General features: G+C 39.8%; 1 protein-coding gene across 3 annotated transcripts in view; it reads right to left on the bottom strand.

Annotated features, from left to right (window-relative positions):
• Nucleotides 1–25309, bottom strand: part of rcan3 (regulator of calcineurin 3) — a 50244-nt gene extending 24935 nt beyond the window's left edge. Inside the window, exons 1-2 of one of the 3 annotated variants that reach the window (XM_076877407.1) lie at nucleotides 25165–25309; nucleotides 23368–23754 (exon numbers count right to left, since the gene is read on the bottom strand). In XM_076877407.1, coding sequence (XP_076733522.1) covers nucleotides 23368–23577 — 210 coding nt within the window. In that variant the 5' untranslated portion in view covers nucleotides 23578–23754; nucleotides 25165–25309. Of the gene's footprint in view, nucleotides 1–3465; nucleotides 3781–23367; nucleotides 23755–25164 lie in introns of those variants that run through there. The other 2 variants (XM_004540439.4, XM_004540441.5) reach the window with 2 other exon arrangements.
• Nucleotides 25310–26773: the final 1464 nt, after the last annotated feature.

The raw sequence follows: 26773 nt of genomic DNA, 5'->3' as shown, positions 1-26773 counted from the left end.
TTATCAGAAGTGTGAGATGCTCGAGAATTTACTCCGGTGTCCCGTTATATTTTAGATAGCAAGGAGTTTATTAAACTTCACCGAAACAATCTGCAAATTTCATTAAAATTTAATGAACTATCATCTTGTCTTTATTTTTAGTTACCACATACCTTACACACAGCTGTAAGCTAATGATAGTTATATAAGAGCAGATGCTGCTGGTGCAGTAAGCTGTAGTTTTACGTCCAATGGATGATGATCTGATTAGTCGACTAATCGCAAAAATAATCTGTGACTAGTCGACTATCAAAATAATCGTTTGTGGCAGCCCTATTCCTGACACATCCCAACAGGGATTTGTGTCTTCTCCTGGGATCAAAGGGGACATCTTTTGGTTGTTAGGCAAATGTGTAAAGCACTACATAGGCATCCTAATTAACGCCCACCCACCCTCCAAAAAAAAAAAAAAGAAACAACACACATATTTTGCGACTGAGTGAAACCAGAGACGAACTTGTCAAGAGAAAGAGCAGGTCGACAGGCGCGCATTATCTATTTACACCTATATGAAAGTGCAAGTGGATATTTTAAAAAAAATTACATGAAAGTGTCAACATCAAATCAAGCATGCATGGTAACTGTAACTGCAAAGGCAAGCTTTGTCCTAAAATACACTCACAGCATGCCAAAACATGCTACGACCTTCAAAATGTGTCCCGTGCTGTCATCTGCTTATGCTGGTACATTCTGCAGGTAATGACATGAGGTGTGCATGCAGTCAACCTGCACCTCCGGCCTTGCCGAACTTAACATCAACAGTCCTTTTGTTTAATCTAAAATGGATCCCAAGCACTTTCTGGAAAAAAGAGAGCTTTCTACACCATCAGCCTTCCCATTATTATGACAACAACCTACCCTGTGCGTAGCCTCTCAGTCTGTCTCATTAATGATGTAATCAGCAAAGACCCGAGCCGCGCCGTTTTCAACCATGTCAAAGCACTCACTTGTTTTTCTTCATGTTCCCCTTTCAAACACCAACACTGCTTAATCTTTCCTTGACGGGTCTATAAATAGCATCAATCCACTTAAGTTCACCCAAAGTGCTTTGGAACAAAACAGCATTCCGATTATTATCTGTCATCTACAGATTTAGGCATAGTAATAAAAACATGGGCCTCAGACAGGCTCAGATCTGGTTAAATGATAATAAAAAAAACAAGAATAGACTGACGGGGAGGTGGGTTCAATCTGAGCGTGCTCCCCACGTGCCCATCTTTAATCTGCCCTCTTCTTCTGTGCTCTCCATCACTCTCAGTGCACTAGAAACCAGGATTACTAGTGTTCTTTGTGCTATTCAGTCCTCTGTCTGCTGTTTTAATTGTGCACATACCCCCTTTTCTTTGGCGGAGTCTGTGAGAGGTGGGCTGATAAGAGCGGTTTGACAGGAAGGTTTAGTGAAGACTGTCCTCTGATCAGACTGGCCTGCCCCTGTCTGTGTCTAGCCTGTCAGAGGAGGACGGACGATCTAAAGGAGCAGCAGGTTTTAATGAAGGTTTTTCACAGCGAAAGAAATGACACATCCAACCCTAGACTCCCCTTGAAACACACAATCATGAACTGTACAATAAATTAAGAGACATTAGGTCACGGGTGAGTCGAAATCCTAAATAATCAACACTTTAGAGGTTCCACGGTGAAGCTCGTCAGTCGTTTTTCTTACTCTAACATCCCCTAGGGAAATTTGAATCTCCTATAATTGGAGAACAACTGCAGGGTGATACATTGGTGTCTTTCACCTTGGCTGGTCTGCAGTGGTTTAGAAACTGTCAGACCTGGGAGCAATCACAGCAGCTGCCTGGCTAGCTAGGGGCCACAGACCATAGGATGAGTCAGTTGTCAACAGGGACTGTTTTTTTGTGTTACATATTTACAGCATAAAACAGGAGCAAACAAGCACAACAACATCATTAAGAGATGGAAATGAAACTTCAACAATCCACCTATGTACATGTTACTGGAATAGCTTGGGAAGGTTAGTGATAAACATTAAACTGCTAATAAATAAATGAATGAATAAAAAAAATTAATGGTCTATAAGCTGGGTGTGGTGACTGAGATTTGAGCTTCTGTAGGGTAGAAAATTAGCCTATATCACCAGAGCACAACAGCACTTAAGTGTGAGAACCACAGAGGGATTATTTGGAGTTTGTAGGCCAGATAAGTCCTTATACCTCCAGACTGCACTACAGCCCCTTATACTGCTACTTTATTTTGAATTCCTTCACCCTTTTCGTATTTCAGTCATTTTTGGTGATGAGTCAGATCAGACAAGCAGACATGCAGGCAGCAGGTGAGGGAATATATTCTGACATGGAATTTCCAAAGGGTTTAGCGGGTGAGCCAAGCTTTGGCCGACCATCTGCATAGCCTTTTAAGCCTCAAACTTGGCATGTTGTGGTGCCAAAGGTGGGGTCCTGAAGCTCATTTTGAACTCATCTGATTGCAACTGCTTTCCTGACCGACAGTTTATCAAATACCTGTATCTGATGTGTCCCAAGGCAGGGGTGGGCAGCTGATTTTCCCTAAGGGCCCAACTGAGAAACTGGAGCTGTTATGAAGTGCCACACCACAACAGAACTGAGCAGAATTGACTTCAGCTTAGTATTAATTATATATCACTATTAGAGTATTGGTGCATACCTCCACCAGTGTTTCACGTGGGCCCTTGGGAAAATAAATTGCCCACCCCAGTTCTGAGGGCTTTTAGAAAAACACTGCCATAGGGGGTGCAATACTGAATTTATAGTGACACAAATGTACTCAAAGGCAAATCTAATTGTAACTATTAGCCCCCCCCCCTTCCATTATCATTTCCTAGGGCATCAATTTCAATCACTTATACCAGGATTTTTTATGCCACTGCATGTTTATTCATGTTCACCAAGTTATTTTTATATTTTTTTCCGGCATCACGTTTAACCTGATGTACCTGCAATGCTGCTGTAAGGCCAGATATAAAACAGAGGGGGGGGGGTACAAGACAGCCTGTTCGCCACTGCGTCTAAGCATCGCCTCGCTTATTTCCATACATGTGTCTTGCATGGACAATCCACTTCATCATACCCCATTCCAATATCGCCTTGCGAGCCTCATCTTATAATTGCCGTCTATCTGAAGCACACACACACTGACGCATACACAATGATTCCTTAAAAAAACATTCGTGCATTTTTCAGCAATTTTTGCAATTCATTCAGCGTCAATCACTGCGGCGTGCACGCGCGGCGCTGCGCGTGCGTCTCCCCGAGATGCGGCTCCCATTGATAAAAATCCTCGTTTGAGGAAGGGCTGCATTCAACGTCACCCAAGACATTCATGCGCTTCTACAGGGGCAGCATGCAGTCGCCCCGAGCAAACTGCTGCACAACACACCGCAAAAAGCAGGCTTCATTTCAACGTGCATTTTTTATGGGTGAACCGTACCTGCATTTTATCTGATGTAAACACCTCAATATCTACTTCGCAGGCGATGATGGTCACCATCTCCAGTTTCATATTTATCGATGGCATTCCCTTGCGTGTTTTGGGTTTTTAAAAAAAATGAGTAAAAGTCTTTCTCTTCCACTCTAGCAGGGCGCAGAAAACGCAGATATCTGTCGCTTTTTTCTCCAGGAAGCTGCGGTTAAGTCCGGCGGACTGTTCTGGATGGTTTCTTTTTTAATCGGCTGCGTGAGTCGAGGCTGGACTCCTCGCTGCACTTACGCGCTGCTGTGAGTGATGCTGCAGCAACTGCACAAACTCTCTCCGTCTCTCTCTCTCTCTGGCTCCTGCCCTCCCCGCTCCTGGCTCCACATTGACGTCATTACCATCCTCACGTTCGTCTTGTTTTACGCCACTGTAGAGCTTGACGAACCACGCAGGGCGCACTGCAGAATTCACCGGCCGGTTTATTCCGCTTTTGTTGCATTTTATTTTTATTACAATTGTCTTTTGTGTTCGCGGGGTTGAGGGAGAAAAATGTGTCACAACCATCTTTGAAAAAAAAAAATCAATCCATGTTTACGTCAAACAACACCAGCATCAGAGTCACACAGACCAACCCATTCATTAAGAAGAAAGTCGTGTTTACACCTGATGTCTTTGTGATATACTGACAACAAATATGGGGTGGACAATGAGAGCAGAAGCTGTATAAGCACCAGTTCAAGTGTAGCATGAGAGATCCTCAACTGTACCGTTACGGTTCACTTCTTCAGGGAGTCAGAGAGGAGATAAGACAAAATATCATCTTACAATAAAAGCGAGGAGCTGATTCAACATTACCTTTCCAGAAATAGACATCAAGTTAATTCAATACATCTCAGATCACAAGGTTATATAGTCAGTATACTGGAGCGTGGAGGTGTATGGTTTGGATTTTCTGCTGAATATTCTCTTAATCCACAGCATCCGTTTTAGTCCAGCAGTATCAAGTTACACAAGGCTCACAGCTACATGTCTTTGTTTATTATAAAGTTCTTATGCGACCTGCTCCGGGACTACAGATGTAAATTAGCAGTTCTGCTATAATGTTTGCACCTTATATTTCTGGTACATTGGTGTCTATTAACATGTGCTGTCACTGTTATGAATACAATCCTTGTGAAATCAACTGTTAAAGTCAATCCTATACAAGCTGTGTTTGTGTAGTTTTTCTGCCCAACACAGCACATTACATACACTCTGATTACTGGCTTACCATCAGCACTGTGAATGAAAAATATGTTTTCCGCTGAAGGCATCCGCTGCTTTATTTTTTGCCTTGTCAAGCCACAATTGCATAACCACAGATGTCAGTTGTTTGCTGCCTTCAGTTGACATGGTCTGTGACTTCATGAGAATAGGAATATACAGACAAACAACAAGCCTAAAAGCCCATCATGCCGATGTCTGTCTGCATGCTGTTAATAGATATACCTTATTTTGTCAGCATTTTGATGCCTCGAAAACCTTTTAAGAACTTTTCAGTTACTGGTTTGTACTTTAGTGGTACTGTGGCTCTTTATGACTCACAATAAAGCAGCTGATGAAGCTGGTGATGCTGCCACAGCTCCTTGATTATACTGATAGACTGAGTTTCCATTCCACTTGAAGACCAATCATTTTCCAGATTCCACAGACATTATGCCATTGCGTAAAATGCTAACACACCTTGTCTTCTTTCCATCACTCAGATCATCTGTCTCTCCAGCACTCCATTTCATAATAATAATTGTCTAACCAGCCGAGACAACAAAGTCCCTATAAGCCATTAATATTAAGGCTCTGGGCCGTGAGGGCTATTTCTGTCTGTGTGTGTCAGGCATTGTCCACACTGAGCAGACGGAGAACATGAGAAAGATATTTATGGATGACTGTGACATTCCTCCAGCAGACAGTGTCAGTCACTCGGTCTGGAAAAATTCCCCTGTAAAAGCCACAAAACACAACATATCAGACACAGTAACATGTTGACCTTGTCTGAAAAGCACCGTCAGCTGCTTCATCTGTTGAGATTGAAACTGTTTTAGTCTTTCAAGTCATGGCAGCACGAGCAGGCAGCGCTGGTGATGATACCTGACAGGTTTAGATGTTACATCAAAAGCACTCCCACAGCTCATTAATCACACGCAGAGGAGTGATAAAGCAGCACGCATATGTCGTCTTTTCTTTTGAATCAGCTCTGTTTACTTGAATTTAATGTAGTCTAAGTTTGCCAGAGGTTGTGATCATTTATTTATGCCCTCTTGGAAAATTCTCTTTTCACTTTCCCCTATTTACAAAGCTTTGAGTCAAAGCTGAAAAAAAAGTAAGTTTCACTTCCTGTTAACAGAAAGATCAGCAAAGCAAATGTTTGCAGATAAACAGAGATTAGGTCCTTTCTGCCTGGAACTAATCAATTATTACTTCTGGAATATTGTAACATACTGTAAAACAGTATATTATACTATGTGGCACTGCAAATTTACCACTTACAGCATGTAGCACACATGCTGGTGATAACCAACCTGCATGTGAGTCTGGGGCTACTTCTGTATATCCATGCACATCTTTGTTCTGTAGGAGGAAGCTGGAGTACCCACAACCACATTTCTGCAGAGACAGGCTCCCAGCCAGGCCTTAGATTCAAACCCAGGATCTTCTAGCTGAACCACAGTTACTTACTGCCCAAACTGGACAAGCAGAAACAAATGAATAGATGGTTATATTTACAATGATGCACTGAGGACGACAGATAAAAAAGGGGATCTGACACATTGAAATGATAACACATTACATTTCAGGTACCACCGCAGGCTCCCCCTTTAGCTTTGGCTTAATAATATGAGCTAAATATATATATATATATATATATATATATATATATAAAAAAACACCCAGCACGCCCCTGCGGGCGGTTTATCCTTCAAGCTCGGGTCCTCTACCAGAGGCCTGGGAGCTTGAGGGTCCTGCGCAGTATCTTAGCTGTTCCCAGGACTGCGCTCTTCTGGACAGAGATCTCCGATGTTTTTCCCGGGATCTGCTGGAGCCACTCGCCTAGCTTGGGAGTCACCGCACCTAGTGCTCCGATTACCACGGGGACCACCGTTACCTTCACCCTCCACATCCTCTCGAGCTCTTCTCTGAGCCCTTGGTATTTCTCCAGCTTCTCGTGTTCCTTCTTCCTGATATTGCTGTCATTGGGAACCGCTACATCGATCACTACGGCCGTCTGCTTCTGTTTGTCTACCACCACTATGTCCGGTTGGTTAGCCACCACCATTTTGTCCGTCTGTATCTGGAAGTCCCACAGGATCTTAGCTCGGTCATTCTCCACCACCCTTGGGGGCATCTCCCATTTTGACCTCGGGACTTCCAGGTTATACTCGGCACAGATGTTCCTGTACACTATGCCGGCCACTTGGTTATGGCGTTCCATGTATGCCTTGCCTGCTAGCATCTTGCACCCTGCTGTTATGTGCTGGATTGTCTCTGGGGCATCTTTACACAGCCTGCACCTGGGGTCTTGCCTGGTGTGATAGACCCCAGACTCTGTGGATCTTGTGCTCAGAGCTTGTTCTTGTGCTGCCATGATTAGTGCCTCTGTGCTGTCTTTCAGTCCAGCTTTGTCCAGCCACTGGTAGGATTTCTGGATATCAGCCACCTCCTCTATCTGCCGGTGGTACATACCGTGCAGGGGCCTGTCCTTCCATGATGGTTCCTCGTCTCCCTCCTCTTTCTTGGGTTTCTGCTGCCTGAGGTATTCACTGAGCACTCGGTCAGTTGGGGCCATCTTCCCAATGTATTCTTGGATGTTCGTTGTCTCATCCTGGACTGTGGTGCTGACACTCACCAGTCCCCGGCCCCCTTCCTTCCGCTTAGCGTACAGCCTCAGGGTGCTGGACTTGGGGTGAAACCCTCCATGCATGGTCAGGAGCTTTCTTGTCTTTATGTCAGTGGCTTCTATCTCCTCCTTTGGCCAGCTTATTACCCCAGCAGGGTACCTGATCACGGGCAGGGCGTATGTGTTGATGGCCCGGATCTTGTTCTTACCATTCAGCTGACTCCTCAGGACTTGCCTGACCCTCTGCAGGTACTTGGTGGTTGCAGCCTTTCTAGCGGCCTCTTCATGGTTCCCATTTGCCTGCGGGATCCCCAGGTACTTGTAACTGTCCTCTATGTCTGCAATGTTGCCTTCTGGTAGTTCAATCCCCTCAGTTCTGACTACCTTCCCTCTCTTTGTTACCATCCGACTACACTTCTCCAGTCCGAACGACATTCCAATGTCATTGCTGTATAGCCTGGTAGTGTGGATCAGTGAATCGATGTCTCGTTCACTCTTGGCATACAGCTTGATGTCATCCATGTACAGGAGGTGGCTGACAACTGCTCCGTTCCGTAGTCGGTATCCGTAGCCATATATATATATATATATATATATATATATATATATATATATATATATATATATATATATATATATATATATATGTATATATATCTATCTAATGGGGATTTGATTTAAAAGTATGTCCAAAAATTTATGTTTAAGAAGAAAATGTACAGAAACAACACATATGAGTAGAATTAGGTCTGTTAAATTAAAAATAAGGACTAAAGGCAGTAAGGAATGGTGCAAAATCAGAGCTAAATAATTAGTTCACATGAATGTTGTGGGTGGGTCAAGGTTAAAGGAGCGCTGCTGTGGCCACTGGCATCAACAAACCGTGCAGACCACTGCATGTGTTGCGCAGCTTCCTTTGATCTGTTTTGTCGCAGCTGATAAGTAGGATGGATCGCCGCGGATGATGAAGCACTTTTCTTCCTCTCTGGCCTCATTCTGCAGCTCTGCTCCTCCTCATTCTCAATTCTTCTCTCCTCATTCACAATTCTCTCTGTTAGATCTCACAGGATGAAGAGAGCCCAAACAAGACTTTGTGCAGGAAAATATAAAGGCTTATATAAAAATCTGAAAGAAAAAACCTGAGGAACACTACGTTTTTCATTTTTTCCTTTCAAATGCTGGCAATTTAGAGGGTTAACAGCAGAACTGAAGATGTTCTGGTCTATTGTTAGCTATAAGTAACAATGCTGTTATGGTCAGCACTGTTTTATAGATTCAATTTACTGAGGTACGCTGTATGTATATGCTTCCATAAATTCCACGTCATACAAAAATCTTCCTGAGGCCAAGATGAGAAAACCGATACCACTCTTACATCTGTACGGTTAATATGTGGATTCCGGCAGCGGTCTATAAATTTAGCTTCACTTAAAGACTGTTGGCAAGGTAACAAAATATGTCCACCAGCAACTCCAAAGTACATCTCCTAAAATAGAAATATTCTGTCAAGTTTAATCTGTTTGCTTAAGCTGCAGCTAATTTAGTAGTGACACAGTAAAAGCTGCAGTACGGTTGTCTCTTTTTGTAGGCAGATATTGACAGAACAGTGTCTAAATATAAAGTGTAAAGATACATGCCAAGAACACGGTTAGATTTAGGAAATGTAAACCCCTGGTAACCTAATGTGTTTTGTCTTTCACTTAAACCTCGCTTCTTTATGACCAATAAGCGGTTATACATGCAATTATCACATAAAGTGCAGTCAATAGGATAGCAATCCAGCTATTGCTCTCTCTAATGTGCACAATGCACTTCATAAGAGATGAGGAGAGGAGTGGACGGAGAGGCAGCAGAGATGCTCAAAGGATGAGACACTGTCTCAGACTCACTGACGAACACAATTTGTATTCTGAAGTGGAGCTCTGCAGTGGAGCGGGGGGGGGGAGGAATCAGGGCAGTGGATCACCATTGGTGGGCTGATACACGCATGCTCATAGTATGGACACATGCATGCACATGCACATATATAACCAAACGCTTCTCTGCACAAGCACAACTCTAATAACTGCATGCAAATCTACAGTATACTGTATATTGCCTGTGTATTAAAAATGAACACAAAGACACGCGTTAGTATATGTTTACACACAAACACATGTACACATACACACATGCACTCCATCTCTTCACTGCCAACCTCTTATTACAACAGGCTACCTCACTTGGCCCAGCCAAACCAACTGTAGTGCCAGCGCCAATGCAGCTGCTGTAATCTAGGCCAAGCTATTTTTATAGCAAGCAGCCAAGTACAGGCGCAGGGAGCCAGAGGGAGACAGAGGGATGGGAGGATAAAAGAATGTCTACAGGGCAGAGAGACAGATCTACAGAGTGTAGGTGAGACAGCATGAGGCAGAAAAGAATAGCACAGAGAGGCAGAGCTGGTGTAGAGGGAATAAAAGTAGTGAGGGGCTGAGTGAAACAGAGTGAAAGAGAGCAAGGTCCTGCTGTGTGCAAAGTACAGCGTCAAAACCTGAAGATGAGCACACAACAGAAATGACGAAAACAAGTAGCCTCCATCAACACTGCTTCAAAGCCCCAAACGTTTTTTCTCTTTTTAATCTGGTGGTTTGAATTCTGCAATTGAGCTCAGAAAATTGAGGGGAGGATGATGAAGCTGCTGAAGTCATTCAGATAGACGAGAGTTTTACATGACTTCTGGCAATCAAACTTTAATTAACAGTGATAGGCACAACTCCCAAAGGTCAAATCTGACTGTAACTATTTTCTCCTAATTAACAGAAATGAGCCTGTTAACATGGGAAATCTGCACCTATGCAAACAGAATTTCAATATGTGCACTGCACTCCTGGGTAGGGTTCAGGTGTAAAAAAAAGCTCATATCGTGTACTTACAATCAAGATTTAGCTAGATAAATCAAAATCTGATGACAGCTGCTGACAGATCAGCATTTTTGAAAGTTACTCTTAAATTATTCATTTTTCCCCTTAAAATGTATTGTCATTAAATATGTAGTGGTCATAGATTTGAAAGCACATTTGACATCTTGAAATTCTCTAATGTACCTATCTGGAGAATAGCCGTGCCAACATTAACCTGTGGGATAACGATACACCAAAGCAACAGCAATCCTGGCAAATTAGCTGATCTCAGCGCTAGCCGACATCAGCTGAAGGCTCAGCTGGCACTCTTATCCATATCCACTTCTACATTTTACATATGGAATGCTATTTAAACTCCTTCATAATTGACCACAATTGCTGTGCATCTGCAACCTCAACTCACCTAACCTAACCAATGCTGTGTCTACACATAACAGACTTAGCAAATAACCATTTTAAACTGTAAATCTATGGAAAAATGCTAAGATAACACAGTTTTACCAGCATAAAATAGTATTTTTGCATTAACAAGCTGATTCTCAAAGACCTACTCTATTACCCCCAAACTTGGCATGTGTTGGCATGGTGTACAGTGTGTCCTTAAAAATGTGAAGAATCCTATTTGCAATGGCTTCATTTTACAGCCTGACAATGATCCCAAACACACCACAATAAAAGCATATCTGGATAGAAAACCGCACAATGGATGGAACACTGTCAGTAATGGATTGATCTTCCCAGAGCTCGGACATCAGAATCAGAATCAGAATCAGAAAGGGGTTTTATTGCCAAATGTTGAGCAGGTTTACAACATTAGGAAATTGCTGCGGTGCTTCAGTGCAAACATAGTGTCATAAATAGCATCAACATTATTGAAGCAGTGCGGGATCATCTTGACAGAGAACACTACAAACGGCAGCCAACATCCAAAGAATAGCTCTGAATGTTGTTCAAGAAGCCCTGAGAACTATTCCTGAAGACTACGTAAACAAATTACAAGAAAGCTTAGATAAAGGAGTTCGATTGGTGTTGAAGCTCGTTAGAATTGTTCAAATTCTATTTTTTTCCTTATATATTGTATTTCCATGTATTTTTGCAGACATTTTAATAAATCACTGCTCAAGATTTTTGCACCGACACTCTACAAATATCAATTTTCTGAATTGAGTGCTGCAGAACTATGATTGTTACCATGACTGTCATCAGTATTATCAGCTTGTTTGTTAACAACTTCCCATTCAATTGTTTCCCATTTAGCATCTTTTGGGCATGTAGCTATGGATGGTGGTATTGTAGCATCTTAGACGCAACAGTTACCTGCTTTTATACATTAATACAATAGAAATAATAATTTTAACCGACTAAGGAAGGGCAGCAAATATTTATTTGTCTAGTCAACTGGTCACAGTCATTCCTAGTTTTATAGTTCGACTTAATAGCTTTTTATAGTTATCTATTAACCATGTTTTATTAAATACATTCTTTAGTGTGGTGCATTTCAATTCTAATAATGTGCAAATTTGTTAAGAAATGAAATTTAAAAAAAAGCTTTTTGCAAACTGCATAACAAATATGAGAACTGACTGCACAGTATGTTTTTGGTCCACAGCCCACATCTGGTGGGCCACCAGCAGCTGTTCAACATTTTAACCCCGTCCAGCAGCTTAGGAGCTGGAGAGATGAGCTGCCGTATAGCTCTGTGGGGAGGACAGAGACAGAGCGAGAGGAGGAGGAAACACAGAGTGACACGTGCCGATGGTTCCACTGATTGCTTTGAAATCAGGTCAAATCTTTGGATTGGGCTAGGCGGACTCGTTGACCCATATGCAGGCAACAACGCTGCTAAAGGAAACATAACAAAGGAGAAGAAGAAGAAGAAAGAACAGGGAGGGACCCGAGGCAGTTTCAAAGCTTTGAAGAAAACATTGTATTCTGAGAAATGGGTATCATTTTCCAAGGCAAGCAAACAAAGAGAAAGGAAGAAATCATAAGACTGTTCACCAGAGGATGGAAGAGCGTTCTATTCTTTCAGATCTAATTGAAAGCTATGGGATTCTAATGGCAGCTGAAATGGGCACAAGTGGTGCACTGGTGCAATGAGATTGTAGACTGAGCACACTAAATTTAAATAAAGTAGGAAGTGTTTATGCTTAAGTTTAAGATCCATTTCACACAACCAAATAATTATCAAAGCAACAAATGCTCAAAAGCGTACATCAGAATGCCACAGTACAGCCAATAGGCAGCATGATGGAGACGGTGAAAAGTAGACAATGATAGCAAAGAGAGCACTCGTGGGCGGGAACGAACAATGATGGGAACAGAAATGAACAAACAAAGCTAAATAAGGGACCAAAACAAAAGGAAACACAACAAAAACATACTCCACGACAAAACATCAGCAACAGCATCAATAATCCTTTTCTGTATACAGAAATCGTTTTAAATGCCGTTTGCTCCAACTCTCCTCCAACAATAATGCTTCAAAAGCAAACTCAGAGGGGAGCTGGTGGTTACATTAAGACAATGAAAAGTTATGCAAGCAAGTGAAAAAGTAAAAAAATCTAAAATATGGAGGATATAAACAAAGTCTTTAAAACTAGGCACAAGTAACCATCCTGGATATACAACACAGTGGATGCTTTCCATTATTATAATGTTATAACATCTTTTCATTTATTTCTCACTATCAGCTTTACTAAACTTCTTATTTATTTATGGGTTTGTTTCGGCTCGTTAATTTGACACATTCTTGCCTAAAAGCAATCGCCTTGTTCAATTTCACGGACTGCATGATTACTTTTGTTCCTCGTTCATAAGAGTCCGTTTATACTCTGCATCAGTTAAAAAGGCGCTCATACTCTATTGTTGTACTGAGACTGCTATTCTTGAAATCACCCACAGTACATTTCTGTTTTTAGACTGATTGAACCGCAAAATAATCTGGATTTAAATAGAATCGCAAGAGCATGACTAAGAACAAATAACACAATGTCTTACATAGCACAGTAAATCTTAGAGTGTCATAATCAAGCCTTGTGTAGTAGGCGAGGGCGGGGCGAGATGCGTGTGTGGAAGAAAAGCCATCATTTTCATCAAAGCAGCCACACATAAAACCAGTCATAATCGCACATCAAAGAGCTAAAAATTATTTCCACTAAGCTCTTTTGAAGGTGTGGGGGAGGCGGTGTACAAAACAGCAAAACAAGTCCATGATGAGGGTATATAAGGATGTAAGTAGATATATTTATGTTTGAGCTTTTGAAATATTACATCACAGATTTATGTAAGTGGCTTTGATTAGCTGTGGGATTTATTAAATCGCAGGGTAACTGAATGACATTTATGTGCTAAGATATTTTTAATGTGGCATTGGAGATATTACGATATTTTACCACTTGTCTCTCAAATTCAAATATAAACCTAACAAGTAAGATTAAATGAAAAAAAGAATAAAACGATAGTGCTAAAGAATTTCCACAAGTAATGAGCACAAAAAGTTACTTATTTTGTCCAATTAAAAGCGTCAACTAATCATATTTAGAACTTAAACATACAACCACGGTGTTAACAAGAATATTGTAACATTACACAATATTGTAAAAACTTTTAATGAATTAAATGTGTTTGCAGCCTCATGTTTTCTAATCAAACGTAATGATACAAATGTTTTAACAGGTCAGCATTAAATCTCCCTTCTACTTCATGCAACATGCCCAGCTCTGTTATTTACTTCAATTCTAACATGAAATAATGTTAAATTTCAAAAACATTAAAATGATTTAAAAAATAATAAGTTAATATCTGCTGCAGTTTGCTTTGATGGACTATTTTGCTTTCCTGGGGAATGTCATCTGCATCCCCTCTCTTAACCACATCTGTTAATGTGTCCACACAGATAAGGAGGCTCTGTTACAGTTACTAAGACCTACTAAGACCAGCATGAAACTTTTATAGTTTTGAGAGTTAGCAAAAATGTGAAAACGACTTTGTAATGTGTTCTACAGCATCTTGGACCACAAGTTTTAACTTGTGAATAATGCAGTGATCAGGTCAGTTTGAATCTTTTTACTCGGGAGTGTTGCTGCTCCTCTCTATCGACCCTTTTACAGCAGGCGCAACATCACAGCAAAGCCAACAAACAAACTTTTTTCACAGATGCACTTCATAATTGCAGGATGTTGCAAACACCAGCTCTACTGCATACCCGCAATCCAGGAAGCTACAAGAAGGAGCTGAACAACTCACCTGTGTAGGGAATTCTGATGATGCGATCAGGCATGTGGTTGGCACACAGAGGGTCTCCTGATGCTCAGAAACTGATTCCTTTATTTTTTTTTTTAAATTTAAAAGTGCTTTTCCCTCTGAAGCATTGGTGTTTAGTGACTTAATTAAAAATTGGAACAGATCGGACCACTTACCCCCCCCCAATACATACTGCCATATCCATTATCACGGGATGGTGAGGATTGAGACTGAACACATTTGCAACAGCTTTTAAAAAAAATTCTTACTGTATTAACTGATGTAACTACTGTAAGAAAATAGATATTGCATAAGTACAAACACATTTTTCATTTTCATGAATAAATCTCAATATTGAATAATTGTAACAACCACCAGTGCCATATCTTTTTCTTTTTTTTTTAGCTTATTTTCAGTTTAATTATGAATTGACTAAAACTTTGACTCCAGTCTCTTTTATCTACAAGGCCACTGGATAGTCCTGAGAAAATAATTATTATTTATAATTATGATATAATTATTATTTAGTACTAAGTATTATTTATTTTTTAAAAATGGCAAACCTTGCTTTTTGTTTTGTCTCATCTAGTAGAGAACCAAAACCTTCGCCATCAGGAAGGAAATAAAGAGAAGGTTCTCCCAAAGTCCACCAATCTTCAAAGAATGAAAGATCACATCTTATCAAACAGTACATGCTGTCGGTGGAGCAGACATATGGTAACACAGAGCGAAAGTCATAAAATATCTGCGGCCCCCATCTTGTGAGGAAAAGCAACCCCACAGATCCCTTAGGCAAAACAATCCACCTCCCCAAACTTGTGAGAGAAAAGCCTGGAGTAGTGGAAGTGAAGGAGAAAGAAAGGCCCAAAGGCAGAAATAGATCCGCACGAAGACATGTGCCAAGCCTGACAGAGAGAGAAGAAACCAAACAGACAGGACATCTGGAAGGACCGCAGGATCGGCACAAAGAGTGTCCAAAAACAAGCTTCTGTAAAAGCCTGGAAGATTTCAAAGACGCTGCAGTTGTGAAGAACAAAGTTGTATAATAGGAAGTTGGGGAAAAACAAAAAGAGAGGAATGCTAAACTGGTTAGATGAATCCATGACCATTATGACAGGAAGATAGATAGCATACAGGCAAGAGAATGAGGAGAGCTGTCAGTTATATCCAAGTTACTCATAATCATACTAACAACAACATTTTGCACCTTTGTTCTTCACTGTTTCTCATCCCTCCATTTATACTGGGCTGTTAAAACACTCCAGTGGTCACCTCTGTTTTTTTCTTGACCACAGAAAGAAGAACAAAAACAGGAGATACTCCTCAGACGTGACACTTTGATATCTTTAGGAAGGAAAAGGGCAAAAAGAAAGAAGTGTTCAGAATTAACAAGGAGTCAGTGAAAGAAACTAGCACTACAAAGCAACCGCCTGTAGCAATGACCATTTTGACCACATTGGTGAAGAACAAAACATTTGTCTGTAGGTATCATATCTTGTGACAAAATCTCAACTGCAATAACTTCAGTAATAATATTTATTTCCATAGCTTGGTCATCCAATGGTCATCCAGTTCTCACAAAGAGTTTTGTACACCCAAGAGCGTCTCAACTATCAACAATTAGGTTTGTAGAGCTAAAACACCCATTACCATCAGCAGACAGCTGTATCATCTTAATCATAAAGGCTCCACTGAGACCAACCATTTTCAAGCCTCCTTCATAAGACTTCATCAAAAAGTTGATTACGGTGTCACCGCCTTTGTTGTCAAATCAACACTCAAATTATTTCACAACAATTTGACCCTGTTAAATGGTATTAGGGGAAAATGAGTCCCCAGTGTTTAACAAAACAGTTCAGCAAATTTAATTTCACTCAGAAAGGGAGCTGATCCATGTAAATATCAAACAGATCTTAATAAAACCACGTCTGAGAAGGGCTTAGGGAACTGTGTTTCTTTGTATAGAGGTTTGAGTGCATTTTACAGTGTTACAGAAGAGGTCATTATAGTTAACTAGAGAAAAAAAACCTAAAACTAGCTGTAAAAAAATTAAATTAACAACAAAAAACCCTAACTTTTGACAAAAAAATGTAACTAACTGAAGCAATTTTGTGAACTTGGAAAACAAACTAAAAATAAAAATATAGAGGTAATAATCTTAGTTTTAATATTTGTCAGTCTGGTAAAATTCTATTCACATTTGCCTAATGAGAGACTGATCAACATGTTTATTGAGACTTTGGTCGTCTATAAGACTGTGAGTTAAAATGTTCTGTGTTTTTAAAGTGACACCTGTACTGCTTTTAAACAAATCTTGCCTCTGACACAAGCCTGCCATAAAATAATAATTACAAAGAAAAAAAACTATCGCTGAAAGTAAGAAAAATTAAACGAAACATTTCCACACAATAAAAACTAAACTGAGACCAGAAACACTGCTCTGGAAACTAATTAAACTAAACAGAATTAAAGTCAAAAAGTCCAAAAAAATAATTAACTAATTAGAAAATACAAAATATTTCTGCGTGCAGCCTTTACAGGTTAGCCCATAAAACAGTTTAACAAGCTCACAGTGGATCATAACAATGCAATTTAATTAGTGGATATATTTGTTCTCATTTGCATTTTGGGCTTAAGTGATTGTCTTAGTAAATTCATGAAGGTGAAATATTAAAATAAAAGCAGTAAAATTAAAAATTTGATGGCTATGGCACTAAACTAGCAATGATAATCTGTTAATCTTAGATTAGGAAATATGTAATCAAATTATAATTACTAATCACCTTTTCTCATCTCCAATAGAGCTGGTGATTACAAAGGGTTTACAGCCAAAGATTTCTTTTTCTGTTTAATTTTTGTAAAAGCAACATCTCCTGATGACACAGTAAACCCTTCACAGACAGGATGGCTTACAGAAGACTTTCTCTCGCTCATATTTTCTAATCAGTCAAGCACATCAATGTAAGAGCCTAAGGGAAAATCTACTGGCAAATTAATGCAACTGTAATCAAACCTCTTAACCCCTAATGCTATTCATGTGTTCAAGCTCTAATTTAGCTCCATATTTGTCATTATGCACAAGCGAACAGGGATCCCTTGTCATTCCACAAAGCAGATGATTGAAGATTTTTTTGTCCTGGGCTTACATGCACACAAATATGTTTTCATCCAGATTTAAAACAACACCTCAAAGCTTTCAAACTAAAACCGGGTCAGCAGACTTTGTTTTAAGGATCAGAGCAGTGTTGAAATCTGCCAGAAGTTTGCACAATGATTTAGTACAGATACGGCCTAATTTTAAGCTTGTTGTTTTCTTTTTTCTTGTACTTATATGCCCATATTACACTGTGGACATTAGGGCAGTGCATATGCATAAACATAAGCAAAGCGTCAAACTACTTGTAGACACGTTCTTCTAAATACTCACCTGAATTTTAAATGTTTAAAAAGTTTTATTACTGATTAATTGAAACTTTTTCATTCATTTTCAGTCCAGTCCTTGCCCCTGACCATTTTCAAGTCCCTAACTCAAGGGCTAAACCAGTGCTATGTCAACAGACAACTTAGTAAAGAGCCGATTTTTAATTGTATTATTCAACAGCCTGTGATAAAAAAAACACAATTTGTTTCAATTTCATTATTTAAATGTACAAATGTACAAATGGAGCAAAAAATAATTAATGACAGCCCTATAAAAACTATCTACGGCAGATGAACAGCATCTAAAAGTCATTTCCTGACACAGAACCTGATAGATCCCTCTGCTCCCTCAGTTTATTCAGCTAGTGTTGGTTGTTCTCTGAAGCTTCATGGAGAAATGGTCTCAGTGGAAGGGTGGGTGTGAAGAAGCCATTCTTATGGCAAAGAAACGGGGAGAAAAGGACGAGGTATGCCAAATACACAAGAACTGGACTGAAAATCAGTGGCAACGGGTCCTATTGAGTGATAAATTCAAATTTAGACCTGATTATTGAAGCAGCGTGGGATCATCTTGACAAAGCATAACAAAATTCAGCAAACATTTAAAGAAGAGCTTTGAATGTCCTTCAGGAAGCCTGGAGAATACTTAAAGAAATGACTTAAAGAAATGACAGGCGCTTGCCTAAGAGAGTTCAGGCTGTTCTGTAGAATAAAGATGGTCATATCAAATATCTGACTCTGATTCTAATAGAAATGTAAAAACTCTGTTTTTGCCTTACATACAGTGTTTGGATTTATGTTTGCATTAGTTTCAATAAATATCTCATCCTAAAACAAAAAGAAATTAAAAGACAGTATTATATGTACAATGCTGTACATGCAATAAAATGGTCTACTATTAGACAGGAAAACAAGCATGAGTGTATACACACACACACACACACACACACACACACACACACACACACACACACACACACACACACACACACACACACACACACACACACACAGTTTGAAAAGATGAGACTTTCTTTGAAAAAACCTCCTTAATCACTTTGTTTCCTTGTTGGACTCCTTCATTAATGGAAGTTTACTGAGTGGTGACACCTGTTGTTCATGACAAGACTGCAGAGTGTGTAGTGCAACTCAAGTGCCAGTATAAATGGTTCAGAATCATCAAAGTTGCCACAAAAAAACAACACCTAATGCAGCAACCATAAACTAGCATTTAAGAAAAGGTATGTGTGTGTGTTCAGCTTTCTGTAGATACTAAAGTCTAAAAATGTCTAAAAGTGACTAAAACCTGTCACTGCAAAAGAAAACACTGTCATCTTTTCAAACACTTGAATGCATCACCAGCTCTGTTTAGCCAAATTATGCTTTCTGTTGTCATCTTAAATTGTTTTCCGCTTTCTTCCCTGTTACACACAAAAGCAAAACAAGCACACCAGGCCGCAGAATCACTCCAGTAGGGGTACCAGAATAATATCCAGGCCACAGCAGGAGTAGCGGGCCGGGGGCACTCACTCTCTCTTTACTGCATCGTGTTTGACCTTCAGCCTGCAAAGTACCCGCTCCCTCATGTTCACCCTTTGGGACCGACAGCCAAAAATAGACTGCAGTCTGATACATACAAACATATCACTACTATACACTTGCATGCACACTGTATGTATGTGTACTACATAAACACACATACTCACACTCACTTTACTTCACACTTTTCGAGTCCTGCACCCTACTATCTTTAGTCCCGATGGTTCAGCGGCACTCTGCACAAGGGTTGTCTTTCTTTATCCTCATATATATTTATGTGTGTGTGTGTGTGTGTGTGTTTGTGTGTGTGTGTATGTATACATACATACATATATTTATATATACATATAGTCATGAGTCACACTATCAAACACATTGCACTCAAGTGGGACAGAAAGTGTGAGAGGAGAGGAGTTTTACTTTTCACATACTTAGAGCATTACATCAATGCTATATTGCTAATGCATTGCTAAGAGGGTCAGCCTGGAAAATTTTGCACTAAAGATAAAGTGGTTACTAATAGTGGTTAACATGTTTTGCTGTGCCAACTGGATGGCCCCTTTGTATGAACAAAAACGAAGTTTCAACAAATTAGAAGCAATGCTCATGTTAGGGTTAAAGCGGGCCATAAAGCTCTGGAACATCATTCTGGCACCTTCAATTAATGAGTAATTAAATCTGATAAGTATTTTAATACATAATGAATATAAAGCAAGTTCATTTTTCATGTGCTGCAGCCTGATGCTCCTTCCAGCTGATGTCAGGGAGATACTCAGCAAATTAGAAAGTAATGTCACCCCACGGGTCTGCCTGCACATTCATACACGTCCCTTTTCCTTCCCCTCCTGCGTTCATGCTGCAGGCTTCAATAAAGCCAGGCTACAGAACAGGAGCAAGCATAAACGTTTCTTTTTTTGAGTGCAGATTTTTAATATCAGCAAACACAGAGATGTTTTTTGGAAATTGGAACACAATGTGTCCGTTAGCTAAAGGTGACATCTAAGACATGGAGAAAAAGGAGAGAAAAAATGAGAGATTATTTTCAGAGATGAATACTACTCAGCTAAATAAATACTTAAATAATGAATTAAACTGCAAATGCAACACTTGGAGCTCCATTTATGGTCCCTCAAGTTTATAAGTCTAATACTCAGTTACTTTTTGGCTTGACTCCGCCCCCATCGATGTCTAACACTAACATCTTTGGGGCTTCTAAATGCTCCACTATCATGTTCACAGCCTGCCACTAGAAGCTAATGTTTACTGTCCATCCGTTTTCTGCTGGGTAGGTACTGCAGCGCCGTGTGGCTCTTTCTGGCTTTGTTGCTGAGGACATGTGTTTACTGCAGCTCGAGATGAGAATAATTAGAGAGCTCTGGAGAGCTGAGACAAACTTCAGAGGCATCTCATAATTCACTGTGGGTAGGTTAGTATCAGTAGCCGAAAAAACATGTAACATTTAACCTGCTGTTAACATAATTATTTGGATATCTAACACGCATAATTTACATTAATCTTATAACAAAATTTGTTTGCCTGCAAGATAAGAACATTTTGTTTGGTGTTGCACTGCAGCTGCTACTTGCTTGATCGCACTGGTTATGGAGTGAGGAGTGCTCAGGCTGACAGAAGCAGAAGCAGCAATAAAAGCTTTGCTCGGTGCTGATTAGGCCTGATATACGCTAGGCACTATGGGGGACAGCTCATGACGGCTCCCCTGACCTTTGCCTTCATAAGCACAGAAACCCATTTGCCTTGTTACTTTGCCCACACTCCCTCACTCCTTGTACACACTTGCTTTCTGTGGGTGCTCTACAGCAGATAATGAATCATTTCAAAATTAGAAGCTGCTCTAAGAGCACATTGCAGCGTGAACACTAAGATGTTCTCTCTGACATTGAAAACTAGGAAATACCAAACTGGATCCTCTGTATGAACAACTGACAAAAAAGTCCTCTTTTGGAATATTTTTAAAACATATTAATTTAACAAATAAAGGTCACTTGCCTATAGCGTAAATGATGAATCTAACTTTATAAATGACACATGCAGAATGATAAAGAAAGGCCCATTAGGTATTTTAATTGACATGATGATATGAGTGCTATGCATGATCATTTAAATCATTAAGTGTATTAGTGCAGTCCTGTATTAATAATGACGCGTCATTTAAATTAGTAAATGAATAATAAAGCCGAGGATTAGTGGAGACATGAGCTGAGCCAGTCAGACCTTAGCTGATCTTCCTATAAAAACTAAAAAATCCAAACACTTTGGAGGCATCTCTCCATTTCAGCCGAAAGCTGGTCAGGAGCAAAAAATAGTGCAGATAAAAGAGGAAGTGTGCCACTAGGTTTTACTTACTTTTCACTAATGCAGAAGAAAGGAAAAAGGCTTTTACAGTGTGCTAAGAGCTTCTCATAAACATGGAGGCAAATGTTTCTCTGTCTCAGTAGCCATCTCTCCTCTCTAGAAGAGCACAGTGTGATTACAGCAACAGCCCATCCCTTCTACATGCAGGCCTTTGAGAACAGAAACAGAAGGTAATGTCGGAGCTGGGAGAAAGCCAAGAGCCCAAAGACACAAAAATGTAGGTTGCTATGTTCCTGCTGAATGTTGACAACACATTTAGATAAGTTTATAGCAGTTAGGCAAATGCTGAAATCTTCCAAATTTAACACGATTTACAGGTTGTGTGTGGTTGTGTGTGTAAAATTGAAAAAGCACAGCTACAAGCTAAAAACAACCTCATAAAAATCCGTGTTCATGCTCTGAAAATACCACACCCAACCTGTTTTTTATTTCATATCTCTTTGTGCCCTCATTCTAAAGGCTTAAATAAACCTCAAAAAGTTCTATATTTAGCATAGCTCATTTATTTGAAACATATGGAGAACGTTCTATTGACAGGGTCTCACTGAAGGGTGTGTGGGTGGTATTTCCACTTAAAAGCTGGAGTGTGAATCGTAATGAAGTGAGGAGGCAAAACGAAAAGGAAGGGAAGGGGGTGGACTCGAGCGCTAGGAGCAATGGGTGTACGAACAGCAAACTCACAAAGCAGGAGTGATTCATTTAAAGGGATTTGGTGCATGCGCCAGATTTAGCCTCTCTGCTTTGCATTTATACACATAGAGAGGATAAAAAAAAGAAGGCTACGAAGAAGCACAGAACGGGGGAGGAGGGAGGTATTTAAAGAAAGTAAGACAGATAAGAAAGTTAACAGGAAAGTTTGTAGATTGTGATCAGGGGATGATGAGCTTGATAGTTTTGGGTGACCAAGAGGATGGACCTTACAGAAAAAAGACTTGAAGACAGGGAAATGTAACGATGCCAGCTGGACGGATGGAGGGATGACAGCGCAGCGTAATTGGATTAAAGGGCAGAAAATTAAAAGTATTTACTTTGTATCCTCCTCCAGCAAATAGGATCCACTGATAGCACGTATTGCTGTTCTGCTGAGCTACGAGAAAGGCAACACTTTCAAAAGAGGCCTTAACTGAATATATACAGTATGCATGTGCATAGACACAATTCCATATAATTGTGTCTGCATCATATATGCATGAGATCTGTAATATAAATAATACAATGCATGAGATGATGCCTGAATGTTATGCACAACCACATGGGCCAAGTCTGAGTGTGGCTCATGATTCTGTGCATGTCATGTTGTAATCTGCTGCTCTGCACTCGTGTTCCCTGGCAAACAAACAGCAACATCAGGTGTGCATATGTGCGTGTGCTTTTGCGGCTGAGCAATCAGCAGCACAGCTTGAGACCGTGACTGGACTTCGACAGACAGGATGACAACTGCGCACGTGTTGCCAGACTTTAAGTCTTGGACGGGCTGACACACTGAGCGAGATGACTCAAACGCATAAACACCCAGTCACGCAAAACAAAGACACAGCCCAGAAAGTGCGTTTTGCAGCAGCTCACCCTGTGCAAGTCCTGCTCGAACACAGCTTCGTGGACGCTGCACGCAAAGAGCGCTGTGGGAAGGTCGCTCAGATCCATCATCTCCTCCACCATGCCGTCTTGATCACTCTCTCCAAATATCATGTCCTCTTCCTCCTCATCATCCTCCTCGGGATCACTGCTGTAGGCCTCTGAGCCGTTACTCCATGCCTTGGAGCTCTTTCGCAGCATTTTGAAGGCTTTTAGGCAGCTGCTGACAGAAGGGTGGAGATGACAGAGGATGGGGACTGGGAACAGGGTAGGTTTGGGGGTTGGAATTTGGAAGATAAGTTGGTGAGGCTGGATGAATGTGTGTGTAAAAGTTGGCTTAGTGTGAGGTGACAGTGAGATGCGGGTGTTTAACTAGATCTTAGTGGTAGGATGGAAAGGGAAAGTAAGATTAAGAAAAGCAAAACAGGATAAATTAAAGAAAAAGGTTTGCATCCTATTTGTAGGTTATATTTTCTCCCAGTTCAATTATACCATTCCCTCCCAGCAAGGTTATTAGCTAACTAAGACTAAACTTAAAACTAAGATGTGAAAATCATTTTACTTGACTAATTATTAAGGTAAAATTAAAAACTAAACTTTTGAAGAAAATTAAAACTACTGAAACTTGGAAAAAGTAACTTAAATAAAATAAAAATAAAGAGGAAATATCCTCAGTTTTAGGATCTGTTAGTTTAATACAATGCTATTACAGAATTGCTCATTGTTGTGTGTTTTTATTCTAGCACTTGTACTGATTTCCCTAAATCTTGAATCAGACATATTCCCTCGTATAATAATTAGACAGCAATAATTAAAAAATTAAAAGACTCAAACTAACACTGAAACTAATAAAAACGAATCTAAAACTAAACTGAAATAAGAAAACCCACTCATGAAACTAACTGAAGACAAATTGAAATAAAAACAAAAACTAATTAGGAAACACAAAACTATGATAACTCTGGCTTCGAGTCAAATTTTATTACCAAATATTTTAAAGATGATGCTGACTTTATTTGACCCCAGTTACAAAATAATCTCTTCAATCATACAAAAAAAGAAAGATAAGGCATAAAATATTTATTTAACCATCACTAACTGTGAAGAAGCCCTCAAAAAAAAAAAAGAGTTTAATTTTCAAAAAAGGTACATATAAATTACTTGTGGTTGACTTACAGTTTTCCTCTTATTTTATATGAAAAATTAAATAATTATATTAAAGAAAAGAAATGGATAGGGGGGATGGTTAGCACCGCCAACGCTGCACTGAGGTAAGAGTGCCATCTAGTGGTATAAATATACACATACACCACAAGATGACACTTCCTGTGAATATTTTAAGTACAATAAAACGCCAACATCTAAAAAAGAAAAAAAAGAAAAAAAAGAGCCAACTGTCAGATATTTAAAATAACACCGACGAGGAAGTTTGTTTCAATATAACTTCCTTGTAGCAAGACAGGAATGGTAAAAACGACGGCAGCGAACCGGCAACATCTCCTCCCTGTTGTTTAAGAGGATCGTGACATCAAAATTTGCGTTGGGTGTACGCAGAGGAAACCCCTGGACATTACGTAAAGCTCGTGCAATGAATAAATAAATAAATAAACAATACGATTCTGGCGTTAAAGCACTTTGCTATCGATACCAAAGATTGTTTTTAAGCCTCAACAAATTTCAATTTTTATACAAAAGTTAGCACACAAACACAGACGCGCGCAGAGGATGAAGTTACTCTTTTATTTTTTTCCCTCTGTAATCGCGTCCCATGCAAATATTTCCACTCACCTCCCTACTGTCAGCGAAAGCGACCGAAACAACCCATTGCAAGCGCACTTACATCAGGATTTTTCCGGTGACTTTGTTAAACGCAGCAAATAGAAGCTGTTCGTGTTTATTTTGAGGCTGTTGACGGAAACGTGGGTGTTTGTTATTACTGGATTATTTCACTCCGATGCAGCCTACTTCCACCGTCTGGATCCGCAGGTGGGGCCAATCAAATATGCGCGTATGCTCGCAGCGACCAATCAACGTGCTGAAAGGGGAGGACGCTACAGCAGCTTCATGATTGGTGGCGGCCAAGCAGCAAAGATGCACAAAATCCGCTGCTGTATGGGGTCAGAAGGATTTCTTAGAGTCATATCAGTCAGTAAGGATCGCTTTGCTATCTTCTGCATGTTTTAGCTGAATATATACACATTTCAGTGTTTCTAGAATCAATTGCTGTTATTTTTCCTCTATCTACCTGTTGCTCAGTCAAAATAAAGTAGCTAAGCTTTGTGTCTTTTAACTAGTGAAATGTAGTTCTGAAGATTTTACAACGGTTATCAATTCAAAAGCAGATTGCATGCTATAATACGATAATATTGGTATTATTGTGGCTCCAGGCCAAAGTCAAATAGAGGCATTGATATACATTATATCAGGGATGTCTAACATAATTTTACATTGTGGAACATGTGCAGTCAATTTTGAGCTTAAATCCCTGAAATATTTTACTATAAGAAAAAGAAATGCAATTTTCTGCAATACATCTCAGGTTTTCTTCATGATGTAGAAATGATGCTTTGACTTTAAATTATAATAAATAAATAAAGGTTCTGTTAAACTGCCCTGCAATTATAAAACGGAAAATGCTTGCTTGTCCTATTTTTTATGGTTATTTTCATGGTCAACCTACAGCAAAAATCTTAAATTTCTTTCTGTCATGTAATTGTTTATCTTTTACTTTTACTTTGGTGTAGTATGAGTGGCGATGGGCAGCTAGAAAAGCAGTGAAACTCATGAAAATGCAGTTAAAAAACAAAAATGTATCCCTTCCTTCACATTTTCCAAAGTCTTTGGTGGGCTGATTCTGGCGCCTCTGCATTATATGTACAAAGTCATCCCCATTATATATAAACCGGCTTTAAAATGGAGTTGGTTCCCCCTTTGCGTGATTTTTTTGCCCATTTATTCAGAAGAGCATTTGTGAAGTCAGTAACTGATGTTAGATGTGAGTTCCTTGCTCATAATCTTTGTTTTAGTTTAAGATTTTTGATCAGGTTTAGACCAGGGCTTTATGTGAACCACTCAAGTTCTTCTGCACTAAACTTAAATGCTGGAACAGAAATCGGCCTCCTCCAAACTTTTCTGACAAAGCTGGGACAATATGCCTGTCCAAAATGTTTTGGTAAGCTGAAATATTGGAACCAAGCCAACCCCACAAAAACAACCCTGTAGTACAATTGATCCTCCACCAAACTTTACATCTGGCAGCTAGGTAAGATCCTCATTCCAAACCCAAACTCATCCATCACACTGCCAGACCGAGAAGCATGATTTGTGACTCTACAGAACAATAGACCTTGTTTCTACTGCTCCAGTCCAGTAGTGGCTTGTTTCGCACAACTCAATA

The sequence above is a fragment of the Maylandia zebra genome, linkage group LG19 (genome assembly GCF_041146795.1).
Source record: "Maylandia zebra isolate NMK-2024a linkage group LG19, Mzebra_GT3a, whole genome shotgun sequence".
Lineage (NCBI taxonomy): Eukaryota > Metazoa > Chordata > Actinopteri > Cichliformes > Cichlidae > Maylandia > Maylandia zebra.
Note: the sequence above shows the minus strand (reverse complement) of the source record. Positions and strands in the feature narration are given on the sequence as shown.